The sequence below is a fragment of the Gymnodraco acuticeps genome, unplaced genomic scaffold (assembly GCF_902827175.1).
Source record: "Gymnodraco acuticeps unplaced genomic scaffold, fGymAcu1.1, whole genome shotgun sequence".
Classification (NCBI taxonomy): Eukaryota; Metazoa; Chordata; class Actinopteri; order Perciformes; family Bathydraconidae; genus Gymnodraco; species Gymnodraco acuticeps.
In genome coordinates this window covers 1,425,399-1,441,749 of record NW_022990513.1, presented here as the reverse complement: position 1 = coordinate 1,441,749, position 16,351 = coordinate 1,425,399, and the positions used below count along the sequence as shown (strand labels likewise).

The 16,351-nt window shown below is 44.7% G+C and overlaps 1 protein-coding gene across 1 annotated transcript in view; it reads left to right on the top strand.

The window, feature by feature from the left end:
- LOC117553230 (polypeptide N-acetylgalactosaminyltransferase 18-like) overlaps positions 1 to 16,351 on the top strand; it is a 347,581-nt gene that overhangs the window by 312,773 nt on the left and 18,457 nt on the right. The window contains exon 10 of the mRNA XM_034227077.1: positions 13,715 to 13,879. Coding sequence (XP_034082968.1) covers positions 13,715 to 13,879 — 165 coding nt within the window. The remainder of the gene's footprint in view (positions 1 to 13,714; positions 13,880 to 16,351) is intronic.

The window sequence follows — 16,351 nt, the reverse complement described above, 5'->3', positions numbered from 1 at the left end:
CCTTGTTGAGTTTGGCGCTGTCTTTCTTCTGGAGACACCTTGGCTCTGCCCAGCTGCATGGGTTCCTCCGGTGCAGCCGAGGGCGCTGGTTCCTTGGGCAAGGCTGAGGAAGGTGGACTGGAGCTCCATGGGTGTTGAAAAGCAGGTGAGCGACCCATGTAGCTCGGAGGTCGTGCACTGGTTCTGATTCTCTCCTTCTGCCTTTCATGAAGCCTGTTATCAATGCAAATTGACATGGCAATGATGGAATCAAGATCTGTGGGTAGTTCATGGGGTGCCAACTGGTCTTTTATGGAGTCTTGTAGACCATTCATGAAGGCATCAATTAAAGCAGGGGTGTTCCACCCACTGTCTGCTGTTAGGGTACGAAAATCTATTGCATAGTCTGTCACTCTCTGTTGTCGCTGTTTGATCTGCATAATGACTCGTGAGGCTTCTCTGGAAGGTGATGAGTGATCAAACACACGGCTTAGGGTCTGGGTAAACATGTTCAGTGACTGACATATGGGCGAGTTTCTTGACCACTCGGCTGTAGCCCAAGCAGCGGCCCTACCAGACATGTGTGACAACATGAAAGCTACCTTAGCTTGGTCCGAAACAAAGGCAGCAGGGTTATGAGCAAAATGTAGTTCACACTGTACCAGAAATGGTCGACAGTTCCCAGAGTCCCCAGAAAACCTCTCCGGAGGAGCCAGACGAAGCGTCGATCCAGGTGGGGTGGTGTGATCTGAAACAACAGCAACAGACGGTGGACCTGGCATTGCTGGAGTAGGTGCAGAGGAACCGGCTTTGAGGTGTGAGAGAACTTGCTGCATTTGAAGTGCCAGGTGATTTACTTGGTTGGTTACAGCTGATTGGAATTCAACCTGACGATCCGTGAGACCAATCATTCATTGGTTGATGGAAGACAGCTGTTCAGCATGGAGGGTTAGCTTAGCTTCCTGCGCTAACACAGCCTTGAAGGAACCGGAGTCGGCTGAGTCCATTTTCTGGCCAGTTCGTTCTGTTAAGAACCTTACAGACACTTGGACTCAAACGCACGACTCAAAAGAGAGTTTGTTCAAAAAAGGTCTTTACTTTGTAAAAGTATAAAGTTCAAACAAAAAATCACTCCTGAGAGGCAAAACATAGTAAAGCAAATTACAAACTAAATACAATTGACTATGGTCACAAAATACATGGCACAAGACGAACTGGCACAGGACAAAGGGAGACAGGACTATTTATACATGAGGTAAGGGGGAACAGGTGGAAACAATCAGGGGCGGGGCAGACGCTGACGATGGCGGGAAAACACACAAAGGGAGGAAATAAGGGAGCCTGAAATGAGAGACAAGAGGTAAGTACAAAATAAAATAGGAAGTGCAATGACAGGACTAGACAGGGTGAACAAAAATACTTGACTAAACATAAATCTAACCTGGGCTATGAACTAAACGTGAAACAATAACATGAACCTGATTAACATGACAAACAATTTAGCAGACATGACGGGATGTGACAATTTCACTCCGTTAGGAAGGTTTCTATAAGCTAAATGGACTATTCGACTTCAGCCCTCGACTTCAGCCTTTGGCCGTTTCTCAATCTCGAGGATTCTGGCTTCCAAGCCAATATTTCAAGGATGCTACATCATCGAGTGCCGCCGAAGGACTGTTCCAATCTCCAGCATACTTGGAATTCCACCGCGTCCTTGGTTTGGGGGATATTTCGAGGCTGCACATGGGTAGACTTCGCGTCCTTAAAATCCCCACAATGCTTTGCGCACGGACCAATTTCAAAAACCCTTGCGGAGAATGGCTGAACCGACGCAGCACACATTTAAATGTAAGTAGGCCTATGTAGTGGCCAGTGTTGTGCTAGTTACTGAAAACCAGTAACTAGTTACCATTACTAGTTACTTCATTTCAAAAGTAACTCAGTTACTTTACTGATTACTTACACCAAAAAGTAATGCGTTACTGTGAAAAGTAACTTTTTAGTTACTTTAAAAAAGGGCTCCCATTAATGCCCTTATAGCCTTCATTTCAGTACTGTTATTGCATTGGAGAATAATACAATCTGTTGATCAACTTGACATGCACTATATGCAATCTGGATTGCATCGATATTAGCTGGCTTTCCATTTTTGTATATTCTTTCTCCACGTAGTTGGAAAAAGTTTTCCGTTCCATATGTCGTGTGCCGCCCGAACATGGTATCATGCTAACTAGCTCCCTGAAAGCGGGTGACTCCACTGTAGCAATAGCCTGCATGTGTTCTACAACATACCGTGCAATGGCTTTATCGACTTTTCCCTGGCTAGCAGTCCCTCGGTTAAAATCCAGCCGCTGTTGCTTAGGTGGAGGTGGAGTGGCGTCGGCTGAGTCTCTGTGGTTTTAGCTACTAGCTTCGTCCCAGCATGTTGTTTTTGCAGATGTTTCTGCAGATTTGAATGACTGGTTTGGGCAGTAGATAGGATCTTTGACCCGCCAGGACACAACTTACATTTAACAGAAACTTTATTTTCTTTGTGCTCGACAAAAGTGAAATAGTGAGAATATCTCCAGGTGGAGAAACTAGACTTGAGCTCCGCCGCCGCCATGATAGTCTTGTTAGTAAACAACACAAACACGCCCACAGCCCGTCTACGCATGTGACACAGGAAGTATCTAAGTACATTTACTCAAGTACTGTACTTAAGTACAGTTCTCATCTCTGTTCGCCTGGATGTTGACTATATAAAAAAACTAACGCAGTAACGGAGTAACGCACCATGTAGTAACGGTAACTGAGTTACTGAATTTAAAAAGTAATGCGTTAGAGTACTAGTTACTGCCAAAAATAACGGCGTTACAATAACGCGTTACTTTGTAACGCGTTAGTGTTAGGGCTGTACAAGGGCGTGGAATCAAATGCACGATGCAGAGACAAACAAAGTATCAAAATAAAGTGTTTTAATGTAGACAGGTCATAACACACTGAATATATAAAGCAACAAAACAAAAAACTACTAATACACTAATCTAACTCTATGGACGTTAACTCTGTGGACAATGACAAAAGGATCTTACGCTGGAAGGCTTGGAACACACAAGACAATCTGGCAACGAGACAGGGGAAGACGAGAACTATATATACGAGACAGACAACACCAGGTGAAGACAATTAGACAATCACAACCGTGGGAAAACAGACAAGGCAGGAAACGTACTTTAGACACATGAGGGTAGACAAGACTATCAAAATAAAACAGGAACCTATCTAAACACATAACATGAAACCTAAACTAGGGAACAATCTTAGCAGAGCCGTCTACGCACAACAGTACCCTCCCCTCTAGGGACGACACCTGACGGCCCTGGGACCTCTGGATGACACCTGTAGTAGTCCTCGATTAAGTCTTTGGCCACGATAAAACTGGACGGGACCCATGACCGTTCTTCAGGACCGTAGCCCTCCCAATCAACCAGAAATTGACGACCTCGGCCTCGATTTCTCACTGACAGGAGACGTTTGACAGAGTACACTGGACCGCCATCAACAACACGGGGGGGGGGGGAGTTTGGAGGGTGGAACCAGGGGACTGTCCAGAACCGGCTTGATTCGGCTGACGTGGAACGTTGAATGAACCCGTAGTGACCTGGGCAGACGGAGACGGACAGATACAGGATTGATTATTTTAATGACAGGAAATGGACCCACAAACCTTGGAGCGAGCTTCTTTGACAAGACCCTGAGTGGCAGATCCTTTGTGGACAACCACACCCGCTGCCCCGGTCTGTATGTAGGTGCCGCCGTTGATCCGCCACCGTCTTCATCCGAGCCGAATTTCTCAGGAGGACCCGACGAGCTGCAGCCCAGACACGGTGGCATCTTTTGACTAAGGCGTGAGCAGATGGCACCACCACCTCCTTCTCAGTTTCTGAGAATAGAGGAGGCTGATAGCCAAAGATACAGTGAAAGGGAGACAGACCGGTAGCAGAGGTGGGCAAAGAGTTGCGTGCATACTCCTCCCATGTCAGATGCTCGCTCCAGGTTGCAGGGTTCTGAGAAACCAGGCAGCGCAGGCACGTCTCCAGCTCCTGATTCAGTCGTTCCGTCTGTCCGTTGGACTGGGGATGATAACCTGAGGTGAGGCTGACGGACGCTCCCAGGAGGGTGCAAAACTCCTTCCAGAACCTGGAGGAAAACTGAGGACCTCGATCCGACACAATGTCTCTGGGAATACCATGAATACGGACAACATGAGTCAATAACGCCTGAGCAGTCTCTTTAGCTGACGGCAACTTTGGCATGGCAATAAAATGGACCATCTTAGAGAACCTGTCCACTACAGTGAGGACAGTGGTGTTACCCTTGGATGGAGGAAGACCCGTGACAAAATCCAACGAAATGTCAGACCAGGGCCTGCTTGGAACGGGGAGAGGCTGCAGCAGTCCCATCTGTGATTTTGATGACGTCTTGTTCCTGGCACAAACTACACAGGCAGCCACATATTCGGAGACATCCTTAACCAAGGAAGGCCACCAAAACCTCTGTCGAACGACGAATACGGTCCGCTTGACCCCTGGATGACAAGTGAGCAGTAATGTGTGAGACCAATGAATAACCTGTGACCGCATAGATTCAGGCACGAATAGCCTGTCCAATGGACAGCCACTAGGTTTCGGCCCCTCACCATTGACACGTTTCACCTGATCTACTATAGGCCATGTCACCACCCCAACCACACGGGAAAGTGGAAGGATTGACTCTGGATCCTTGGCCATGGGCTCTGGGTCATGGAGGCGTGAGAGGACGTCAGGTTTGCCATTCTTGGACCCAGGTCTGAAAGACAATGTAAAGTCAAAACGGTTAAAAAAAAGTTGCCGCCTGGCGTGAGTTCAACCTCTTAGCTTTGCGGATGTATTGAAGGTTCTTGTGGTCGGTCCAAACCAAGAACGGCTGTGGCGCCCCCTCAAGCCAGTGCCTCCACTCCTCCAGAGCCATCTTGACTGCCAACAGCTCTCGGTTTCCGACGTCATAGTTTCTCTCTGCGGGAGATAGTTTGCGAGACAAAAAGGCACAAGGATGCATCTTATGATCCCCAGCCGCTCTCTGTGAGAGAATGGCCCCACCCCATCATTGGAGGCATCCACCTCCACAACAAACTGTCGTTGAGGATCAGGAACAGTCAGTATGGGAGCTGTGGTAAACCTTCTTTTTAACTCATTAAAAGCCTCCTCGGCCCTGAGGCCCCACACAAAGTTAACTCCTGGTGAGGTCAGTGCATGAAGGGGAGCAGCAACAGAGCTAAAGTTCCTAATAAATCGTCTGTAGAAGTTAGCAAACCCCAAAAACTGCTGTATCTTCTTCCTATTGGTGGGGGTGGCCCAGTCTGCCACTGCACTGACCTTTGCAGGGTCCATCAGGATTTGTCCAGGAGAAATGATGAACCCCAGGAATGAGACAGTTGATGCATGGAACTCACACTTCTCTGCTTTTACGAACAGGTGATTATCCAGTAAGAGCTGTAGTACTTGGTGGACATGTTGCACATGAGTCTCCTTATCAGGAGAGAAAATTAAAATGTCATCCAAATACACAAAGACAAACACGTTCAAAAACTCCCTGAGTACATCATTGACCAGCACCTGGAAAACTGCTGGGGCGTTAGTTAACCCGAAAGGCATTACGAGGTACTCGTAATGTCCTGTTGGGGTATTAAATCCAGTTTTCCACTCATCCCCCTCCTTTATTCTTACCAGATGATAAGCGTTGCGTAAATCCAGTTTTGTGAACACTTTAGCTTCCTGCAATAGGTCAAAAGCAGAGTCAATGAGAGGGAGGGGGTATCTGTTTTTTACCGTGATGTCATTCAGTGGATTCAGATTTTCCTCAGTATCAACTTACTCTGATCGTGTACACACTTCTGTTTACACAACATTCCCCACTCTTGTACTTTCCCTGACCGCCAATCAATGACAGGATTGTGCAAAAGTAACCAAGGGTAACCTGAAATGATCGGGTGTTGAGCTGATTTAAACACATGAAAAACTATGTTCTCAACATGAGTGTCATTGATTGTCATTTTTACAGGTGTGGTGCAATGAGTCACTGTGAATAGTAGGCGCCCATCTAACGCGTTCGCTTTTAACGGCGAAGGTAATGGCATCAACGTCAGGTTAAGCCTAAGAGCTAGCTCTTTATCCAAAAAACTCTCATCGGCTCCAGAATCTACAAGTGCCCCCTGTTCAATAACCTGATTACCTTCACATAGCATAACTTGAGTTAATGTGCGTGGAGGGAAGTCAAAAAAAGTCAGATTGGCTCACCAGTGTCTTCCCTTTCACCGGCGAGCCTGTTCTTTTACTGGACACAATGGCTTGTTGATGCCCCTGTTGACCGCAGTAGAAACATCTTGCCTCCACTAGGCGGCGACGTCGTTCCTCCGGTGAGATTCTGGCCCTGCCGAGCTGCATCGGCTCCTCCAGTCAATGGGGGGCGCTGTGGCCTCTGAAGCAGGTGACGAGCCGAATGATGTCCTCCGGACAGGATGAACAGCTGTTGAGAACGCTCTGGTTCCGCTGGACGAAACGGCAGTCTTCTTTCTTTCTCTATCTCTCTCACAGATGCGATTGTCAATCTTAATAGCAGCCGCTACCATACTTTCCAAGTCTGTGGGAGGATCCATAAGCAATAAATGATCCTTAATTTTCTCTGATAGTCCGTTCCGAAATATGTCCCTTAACGCTGAATCATTCCAATCGCAATCAATAGCCATAGTGCGGAACTCAATTGCATAATCCGCCACTCAGCGTTGATTTTGCTGAATGTATGTCAAATTCTGTGCGCTCTCTACAGCTGGTGTGTGATGAGCAAACACTCTTTTAAACGAGTGGATGAACTGAGAGACAGAGTTGCAAGTTGCAGAATTGTTCTCCCACTCCGCCGTAGCCCATGCAGCCGCACGGCCGGACAGATGATAAATGATAAATGCAATCTGAGCATAATCAGAGCTATATATGTAGCACATTAACTTAAAGTGTAGATCACACTGAGTCAGAAAGGATCTACAGTCATTGGAATCTCCAGAAAACTTATCTGGAGGGGCCAAGCGAGGCAACGGGACAGCATGAGATCCAGGAAGCGGCGCCGCTGTAGTAGGAGGGGCTGCCAGCTGTTGAGGATGAGCCGCAGCATCAGGTAATGCCGGAGCAGTGGCACCGGCGTCCAGGCGTGCCAGCACACGATGCACCGCCTCCCGCCATGTCGCTGATTTGGGTGTTGACCGAGGCTTGGAGTCCATGTTGCTGCTCCGCCAGGTCCCTCACTGCCTGGTGTATGACTAGGGTTGCCAACTTCCAGAAATGGAAAAACGGGACACAGGCATGTGTCCCCCGCGCGCGTGCGCGAAGATTTTCGGGTTTCTGGCGGATTTAGTTACTTTTTTTTTAAACTTTATTTCGGTTTTAGGGTTAGGGTTATGTTATTTAATTATTTTGGGGGAGCCAGCCCCCTAGGGTTCGAAACCCCCCAAAAACCCTCAAAATATACCTATAACACAACACACACACACACACACACACACACACACACACACACACACACACACACACACACACACACACACACACACACACACACACACAGAAGACCCGAGACAGATCTCCACTCACGGGCTTTACCCAACTGTGTTTTTCTTCCACTGTTTGTTGTAAGACACAAGTCTTTTCTTTTTAAAAGGGCCAGGGCCCAGAACCACATCCTCTCTCTCTTCTCCTCTTTCATCATAACCTCCTCCACTGGCAGCGCTAATTTTCTCACACGACTGAACAGGCTGACATGCCACACAAACAATGATGCCGCGCCCGCGGCCCACCGGAGAAAATCTCACACACACACGTGCGAGCATTGTGCCTGCCCTGTCAACTGAGCGGTCCTAGTGCCCTTCGGATACAGCACACAAACACACAGGCACGCAACCAGACACACTGCATTGCGCGCAAACAGAAAAATATATTTTATTTTTCCCTTTACACGGGAATCCGGGACAAACAAAGTCCCGTACGGGACACGCCCCTTTTGGCTCAAATACGGGACGGTTGGCAACCCTATGTATGACAAATAACTTCTCCTCATGATGGTGTAGACCAGGCATCCTCAAACTACGGACTCTGGTCCGGATCCGGACCGAACCACCACTGTCTCCGGACTCTGAGCAAATTATACTTTTCATATGTATTATCTCTCTGTATTATATGTGAGACATCGCCACAACGCATTCGCAACGAGTCAAAATTCTCCGCTATGTCCACTGCAAACAGCGCTCTGCATGTCTGACTGTTCCACTGTGTTCCACCTGTGTGTGTCAACGCTTTGGTCCAATCACATTCAGCATCCAGTCAGCGTTTTTTCCCCCCAAACAATCTGCGAATCAGAGGCACAGTAGGGCGGGTCTTCGCGGAATGCGGGTGGGAAAAATGTGTGTGTCTCTTTCAACCTGTCTAAGTCAGAGCGAGAATTAAAAAAAAAAAAATTCTGAGTGAGAGTTAACAGCTCATCTAGTTCCATCTGTACTGTAGCTAGTAGCCTAGTTTCACCTACCGGGGTGGCAACTGACACTCTAAAAATAGGCCTTGCCACCCCAGCTGCCACCCCAGTTGGCAGCTTTGTTTTGAAAGAAAAGTTGTGGCTCATCGGACATTTATGAGAGAAAGTCTCTAATGTCCGAGTGCAAGTGAATGCAGCACAAGATGCATGTCATGTAACCCCTCCCCCGGTCCTGGCGCGAGCGTGGACATACGATTGGCGGCGATTTCATTTTGAACTGGACGGCGCAAAACGAGAAGCATTCGGACCCAAGCACTGAAGGAATGAGGTATTTGCGGTCTACAATGACAGAGAAGAGACTGTCAGTTTGGCTGCACTCAGCATGGAATCAAAACGCACTAAAGCTGTTGATCTTAATACGTTTGTGAGGCGTTTTGCTGAACAAGATGGTAATCGCCGCATTCAGCTGTAATAGACATGTCAACTTGATGCTCTGCTCACGGATGAGCATACACAACTATTAAGATGATGACCTTACGTGTGTAAATATTTTTTTTTCTTTGAGGGAGTCTGCCCCCAAAAAACTGTTTTAAGTCCTGAGAAAGTCAAATAAGACGGTGTGTAAAACTACACTGCCCAGCCAAACAAAAGTAACCACTTTGATTTAACTAGGCCAGTAGGTAAGGACTTTCCACTGGATAATAACTGAGTATAAAAGAATGCATGACTGAAGTGATGGAGACCATGTTGAAGGCAAACAAAAAGAGGAAATAACAGGTCAAATCAAGCAAATCCCCTCTCAGATTCCACAGCAACCAGAAGAACATAAATACTGGCTGGTGATTTGATTCATCAGCTTTGTGATGGAATAAAAAATGCACAGTGCATTCCTTAGCTGTGGGTGAGTCCACTGACACCACTGACAATGCTCAGTTGCTGGTGTTTGTGAGTTTTTATGATGAGGCAAAGGGGGAGTTTGTTGAAGATGTGTTGGGCCTGACGAACCTCAGTGGACACACAAGGGGGCAAGACATTTATAAAGCAATAATGGGAATGCTGAATGAAAGAGGGTGCAGCTGCCTTTATTCATAACTGTGCAGCTCTTACACTGCGACTCTGAGGGGTCAAGCACAGACACAATAACAATGAAAACTGCTGCATACAGATTATTTTTGTTTTTGCAACCTCGTGTTAAGAATCTTGTTGCAATTGTTTAAAAGTTTGAATGACCGTAATAAACGGACCTTTGTCTTATTGAAACATTTATTTTGGACCTTTAAGATTTGTATTTGAGTACCCCTGGTGTAGACGTTCGCCCTGAAGTCGTATCGCTGTTTTAACTGGTTCTGCATCTGCTAATTCCATGTTTTGGCCAGAGTGTACTGTTAGGGCTGTACAAGGGCGTGGAATCAAATGCACGATGCAGAGACAAACAAAGTATCAAAATAAAGTGTTTTAATGTAGACAGGTCATAACACACTGAATACATAAAGCAACAAAACAAAAACTACTAATACACTAATCTAACTCTATGGACGATAACTCTATGGACAATGACAAAATGATCTTACGCTGGAAGGCTTGGAACACACAAGACAATCTGGCAACGAGACAGGGGAAGACGAGAACTATATATACTAGACAGACAACACCAGGTGAAGACAATTAGACAATCACAACAGCGGGAAAACAGACAAGGCAGGAAACGTACTTTAGACACATGAGGGTAGACAAGACTATCAAAATAAAACAGGAACCTATCTAAACACATAACATGAAACCTAAACTAGGGAACAATCTTAGCAGAGCCGTCTATGCACAACAGTTAGTCCCAACACTGGTAGTGGCGTAGATTAGAACATGTGTTGGTAAATATGTTACTTTGTTACATTTGTTTGTTAACACCAAAAATGTGTTCCGTGAAAGTAAAGCAAGTTCATAATTAGATAGACATCGTGAGGTATTTATTTTCGGTACAGTTTATGTTGAAACCGTTAGAGAGAGTGGCACACTTGTTAGCCTGTTCCATTCTTCTTCGTTTTCTAAAGCCGTAGCTTGGAAGCATACTTGCTTCGTTTCTGAAGGAAGTGACTTGACTACCAAGCCAGCATCCTCGCGATTGAGAAACACCCTTTGAGTCTGTTCACAGTTTCTGGCCGTTTCTCAATCGCGAGGATGCTGGCTTGGTAGTCGCGTACATGGAACACATTTTAGGTGATAACAAACAAATGTAACAAAGTAACATTTACCAACACATGTTCTAATCTACGCCACTACATAGGCCTACTTACATTTAAATGTGTGCTGCGTCGGTTCAGCCATTCTCCGCAAGGGTTTTTTAAATTGGGTCCGTGCGCAAAGCATTGTGGGGATTTTAAGGACGCGCAGTCTACCCATGTGCAGCCTCGAAATTTCCCCCGAACCAAGGACGCGGCCTCGGTGGAACAGCATGGAGTATGCTGGAGATTGGAACAGTACTTCGGCGGCACTCGATGACGTAGCATCCTTGAAATATTGGCTTGGAAGCCAGTATCCTAGAGATTGAGAAACGGCCCCTGTTTGTGTTTACTTCCTGTCTGTCTTCTTCTGCTGTTCCTGTTCATGTTTACTTCCTGTCTGTCTTCTTCTGTTGATTTCTCTGACGTCCAGCGCACCTCTTTCCTTCTCTTGCTGTTTTTCTTTTCTTTACTGGGGACAGTTTAGCCATCATGAATCCAAAGTTTGTGCTCTCCACAAATATGAACATGAATATTCAAAATGATTCCACTGTGTTTTGTTTCTGATGGAGAACACTAATTTCTGATGCCACAGCTGACGTTAAATCAACCGGAATTCTTTCTGTGGATTGATTTGACTACACATCGTCCGTTGATCCTTCGTAGCAACGTTTTGTCAACCTCTGAAATGTCCAAATTGACCAATCAGAATCGAGTATTCAACTAAGCCATGTAATAAAGTGTGATAATGTCTCCTCTCAAGAAACGCCGTGATCAAACAAGAGTGTCATCATTTTCATCAGTTTCCCCCCACGACGTCACACCCTCACAAAGTCTGAGTACACTGCCTGTTTGCATTTGTTCTGAGCATGCACTCTTTACTTTTTGTTTCTCCTTGTTCTCAAATATTGTCTTGATTGGAATTCATGTCAACCTTGATCCTTTCCGTTTGCTCTGCTCATGTCAGGTTGTCTGTGATCTGTGTCTCCTGTTGTTCTGTTAGACCTGTCTCACTACATGGTTTAAACTTTTTAAATACTTCAGGTTGTGTTTGATTTACCTTGGAAGACATTTCCCATGCTTCAAACCTGGGTTAATATTTGCATTAATTACCATGTCCTTGTGTGTTCTTGTTTTGTTTTTCAGGTATGCAAACATTTCTCAGCTAATACATAGCCTGAATCGACTCTCCCATCCCTGACCCTCCCTTTCCCTCCTTCATTACGGGATATTTCTCCTCCCTGTTTCCCCTCTCTGTTTTTCTTCTTAATTAGATCAGTTACAGGTGGCCTGTTTCTTTTTCGCCACACTAAAATGAGAATGTTGTTCAAAAACCTTGCAAATATTTCAGGTGAGGTTAAAAGCAAGTGAACATATGTAACCTACTTCCACCTCTCTCTGCCGCTGATGAATATCTGTGAATACAAGCAGGGGCGCCGCCAGGGATTTTGGGCCCCATGAAAATATATCACATTGGGCCCCACCACCAGCTCCTCATATCTGTTCAGAAACTAGACAAAAGTTAAACAAGTACAAACCACAGACTGTCTGTGTCATGGTGAATACAGTCGCTGCTTTATTTATGTCTGTATAGGCCGTTGTTGTGAGTGTGGACGGTCAGAACATATACTGCGTTAGCTTAGCCAATCTCCATTTAGAAAACACGCATTGTAAAAGGTTTTTCGCCTGCCATCTGTCTGCAGACTTGTCAAAGCATTAATTCATGGTTTTTACTAACCGGTATCGGTATGTTGTTACTTCGGCATCATTTTGAAACGTGTATTACAATTAAATCACGGTCAAATATGTTCATCTTGTTGGAGTTGTAGCCCCCTTGCCAGCGATTCTCTCTCTAGTTTAGCATACTCAGCCCGACTCAGCCTGGTTGTTCCTGGCCCTAGAACCACGATTTTATGGGGCCAGAAAAACTGGGAATTAGGACCCGCTAGCCGGTACTAGGCCAAGTGGAAACGCAACCAAAATCGCGCCCCTCACGGCTCGGCACGCTTAAAGCGAGCTCCGCGCTACAGCGGAAACGCGCCATAACATTCCTGACAATAGACCTCAATAGTCATCTTTTATGGTGGACATGCCTTTTTAATAAAAATTTTGAATGGAACATTCATAAATCAAAATAAATATAACTTAAATATACATGACCTCTTAAATAAAAATAAAGTGAACATTAACACCAATATTATCATTTATAAAATGCTATAACAAAAGAAATAACATAAGATTTTTTTATTAAAATGTTGTATACTAATAAAACAACCTTAGAATATTTAAATTACAGCTAATCTGTCCTGACATTTGGACAAAACCACAACGTCACCGGTTAATTACAGCTGTTGATCTCTGTCATGCCTTTTTTCCAAACACACAACCTTTTTCTTGTAAATTGTTTAATTAAATAAAGATCAGTCTTGCATTAAGCCATTACGGCTGGTAGAGGCCTTCATCATCACTTCTGGAACATGTCGTAGCAGCTTTCAAATCAGCTGTGGTCTAGAGAGAATAATCAGTAAGGTAACAAACGTACAGCAACACAATATTCGTATTAAAAGCAGTAAGGAGCTTTATACTTGCAAGTATGACGTCTCACCAGAGAGCAAGTACTGTTCTGAGTGAAACAGTCTCTCCTTTATAGGAGGACATCAAAGCTTAGTTACATTACAAACAACATTTGGTTAGGCCAGCTGAGACCCCCTGGCACTGTATGCAAAACTCACACCCTACACAGAGCAAAAGGGATACAGATAACACCTTATCCTAACTTCCTTCCCCTCATCCTATCTTCTAATGGATGTCATAAAACCCCCTAGTCTAAACACATCTGTTTTACACACACATTGAAAAGGTCCCTTCCCACGCTATGACTTAATCAGAGGAACAGTTTACAGTCAGCAATGTTAATACATTTGATCTCACAATTTCCATAACAAACGCCACCCCCTCCTCACCCTGCTCCTGTCCCCCAACAGAACGTGTACTACAGCAGCTCTCAGCAGCTCCACCTGGGAGTGCTCAGCCCCACCATCGACGATGACGACAACAAGTGTCTGGTGGATGTGAACAGCAGACCCCGGCTGCTGGAGTGCAGCTACGCAGGAACCAAACACATGAAGCTCACCTGGAGCTTCACACAGGTGAGCCCCCCCCCCACACACACACACACACACACACAGGACCACAACCTCACCCTGCATGCACAAGATATAACTAACACACTCCAATTCTGTGTTTGTTTTACTTATTTACTGTCTGTAACATATTGCTGTTTATCTGCTGGACCACAGCTCCGTTGTGTTAGAGGGGTGTGGGGTCCATGCCTCTTCCTGTCCACTTTGTTTCATATTGGCCCCTCTTCTGGTTTCCTTAAAGCGTTAATCATTCTTGTGCTATTTGAAGCTTGGCATTTTAAAAGCACATCTTCTTTCTTTTGAATATTGAATAATGAACATGAACACATCCACACTGTCGGACTTTCAACAACCTTCTTCTTATTATTTTGAATCTTCATATCTTTAGTGTTGTCCGTGACCGATAATAAGTAGGATAATATAGAAGGTACTACTGTATTCAGGCCCTAGGCATCTATGGTGTGTGTGGTGTGTGTGTGTGTGGTGTGTGTGTGTGTGTGTGTGTGTGGTGTGTGTGTGGGTGTGTGTGTGTGTGGTGTGTGTGTGTGTGTGGGTGTGTGTTGTGTGTGTGTGTGTGTGTGTGTGTGTGTGTGTGTGTGTGTGTGTGTGTGTGTACACAGTGTGTTTTGCTACACCTCAGGCTGAATATGATTCTTCCTTAACCATTGTTCAGATCCAGTCTCCTCAGAGAACATGCCTCACTATCCTTCACCTCCAGGTCCTCAGTATTTCAGTATTTGCAGATAGTCTGCGCTGTATCATCTACCTCTAATGAGCATTACATCTGAAGTCTCACATCTTACTCATGTACGAGTAAAAGAGATGAAAACCATTCTGCCCATCCTCTTGGGCATTAGGAAAAGAGAACTCGCATTTCTTTAAGAAAAGTTTAGAGAGGTCGTATGGGGCCTGAGATACAATACGAGCTTTTCTAATAGAGCCGTGAACTGATTTGTAAAAAGTAATACAAATAGAAGTGAAAGTGAAATACAGAAAGTTCAACTTCTTTATCAGTAAAAAAACCACGAATGTTTCTAAAGAGGTTTGCAGACCAAATGGCAGCATGTATCTATCTTTCACTACTGATGCTCAGTCAAATCACCAGTAAGTAAGGAAGATGCTAGGTAATGTGAACACCATTAAATACAATTTCATTATTCCTAGTTATAAAAATGCACCAAAAAAACTCTGGAATAGACCTCCTAAAACAATATTACTGAAATGTGTACATTTAAAAAGCTGGTTTGTATGCAGACATGTCTACTTATAGCTAAATGATGATGTGAGCTTTCTTTTTTTAAATAACTTTGTATCTGCTCTGGCCCTAGAAATAAACTAAAGCTAAAATACACGCTCTGTGGGTTTGCCCGTAAGAGCAACACACTTCACACATTACACACGCAAAAAAACAAAACTTTAGTTTGACATATAGTACATATAAACACTAGTTGTGGCTTTTCAAAGTAAAATGTTGGGTGTTCTACCAACCAGTGTTGGCACATTTAGTGAAATATTGTCTAACCAAGCGGATCATTAATTAAGAACACTTACTCAGTTAACTCGAGTTAACAGACCCACTGTATATGTTCATTCTATGCAATGTTATTTATGTTAATGAGGATGCTAGCAGTCAAATAAGATAAAAACACACACAATGACATGCATTGTATTACCATGTGCTTCACTACATGTGTATATATACTAACGACCTGGTGACTCTAATGCAGAGACATGCAGTGCATTGACCTCACAATTCTGGTAATTTTTCAAATGTAATCATGCACGCTTTTAAAATGTATTCAATTCCAATAGCTAGTTGTAATTGTTCTAATAACAGCAGACTGGGCCCAGAGGGCTGCTGACAGTGAGGCTTTGCTAACATGCTTGTATAAAGAGAACTGGTTTTAGCAGGCTGGAGTTCATTAGAGTGGCTCAGTGGTGCATTGAGCCAAAATGTCTGACCTCCGGATCCTACTCTTTTTTTAATTACCCACTAATATATGGACGTGTCTCTCCCAATGTCAATTCAGGGGTGCCCAACCAGTCGATCGCGATCGACCGGGGAGATTCCCAGTCGATCGCGAGATGTGTCTAAAAATAGAACAACAATATTCTGTTTTATCGTTAATATCCTATAACATAATCTTCCTGTGCCAGAATAATGCACTTGAACGCATCAAAGCTTTGTGATTGGCCGGCGTGACCCCATGTGTCGGGGCGTGGCTGGTGGGCAGTGGGCACTAGTTCGCTGACATTGTCCGTAGCTACAGGAGTGACAGTCCGCAAACACACAAGACCGTAATTATGGCAGAAGCAAAAAAGCCCAAAATATATAATTTTCACTCCGAGTAGGAGGATGATTATTTTGTATCTATTCCAATTCAAAGTCCATCTTCATCTGCAATGCGATCGTGGCTTTATCGAAGAAGGGTCATTTAGGAGTGGCATTTCAAAATAGTGCACAAACGCTACGAGACG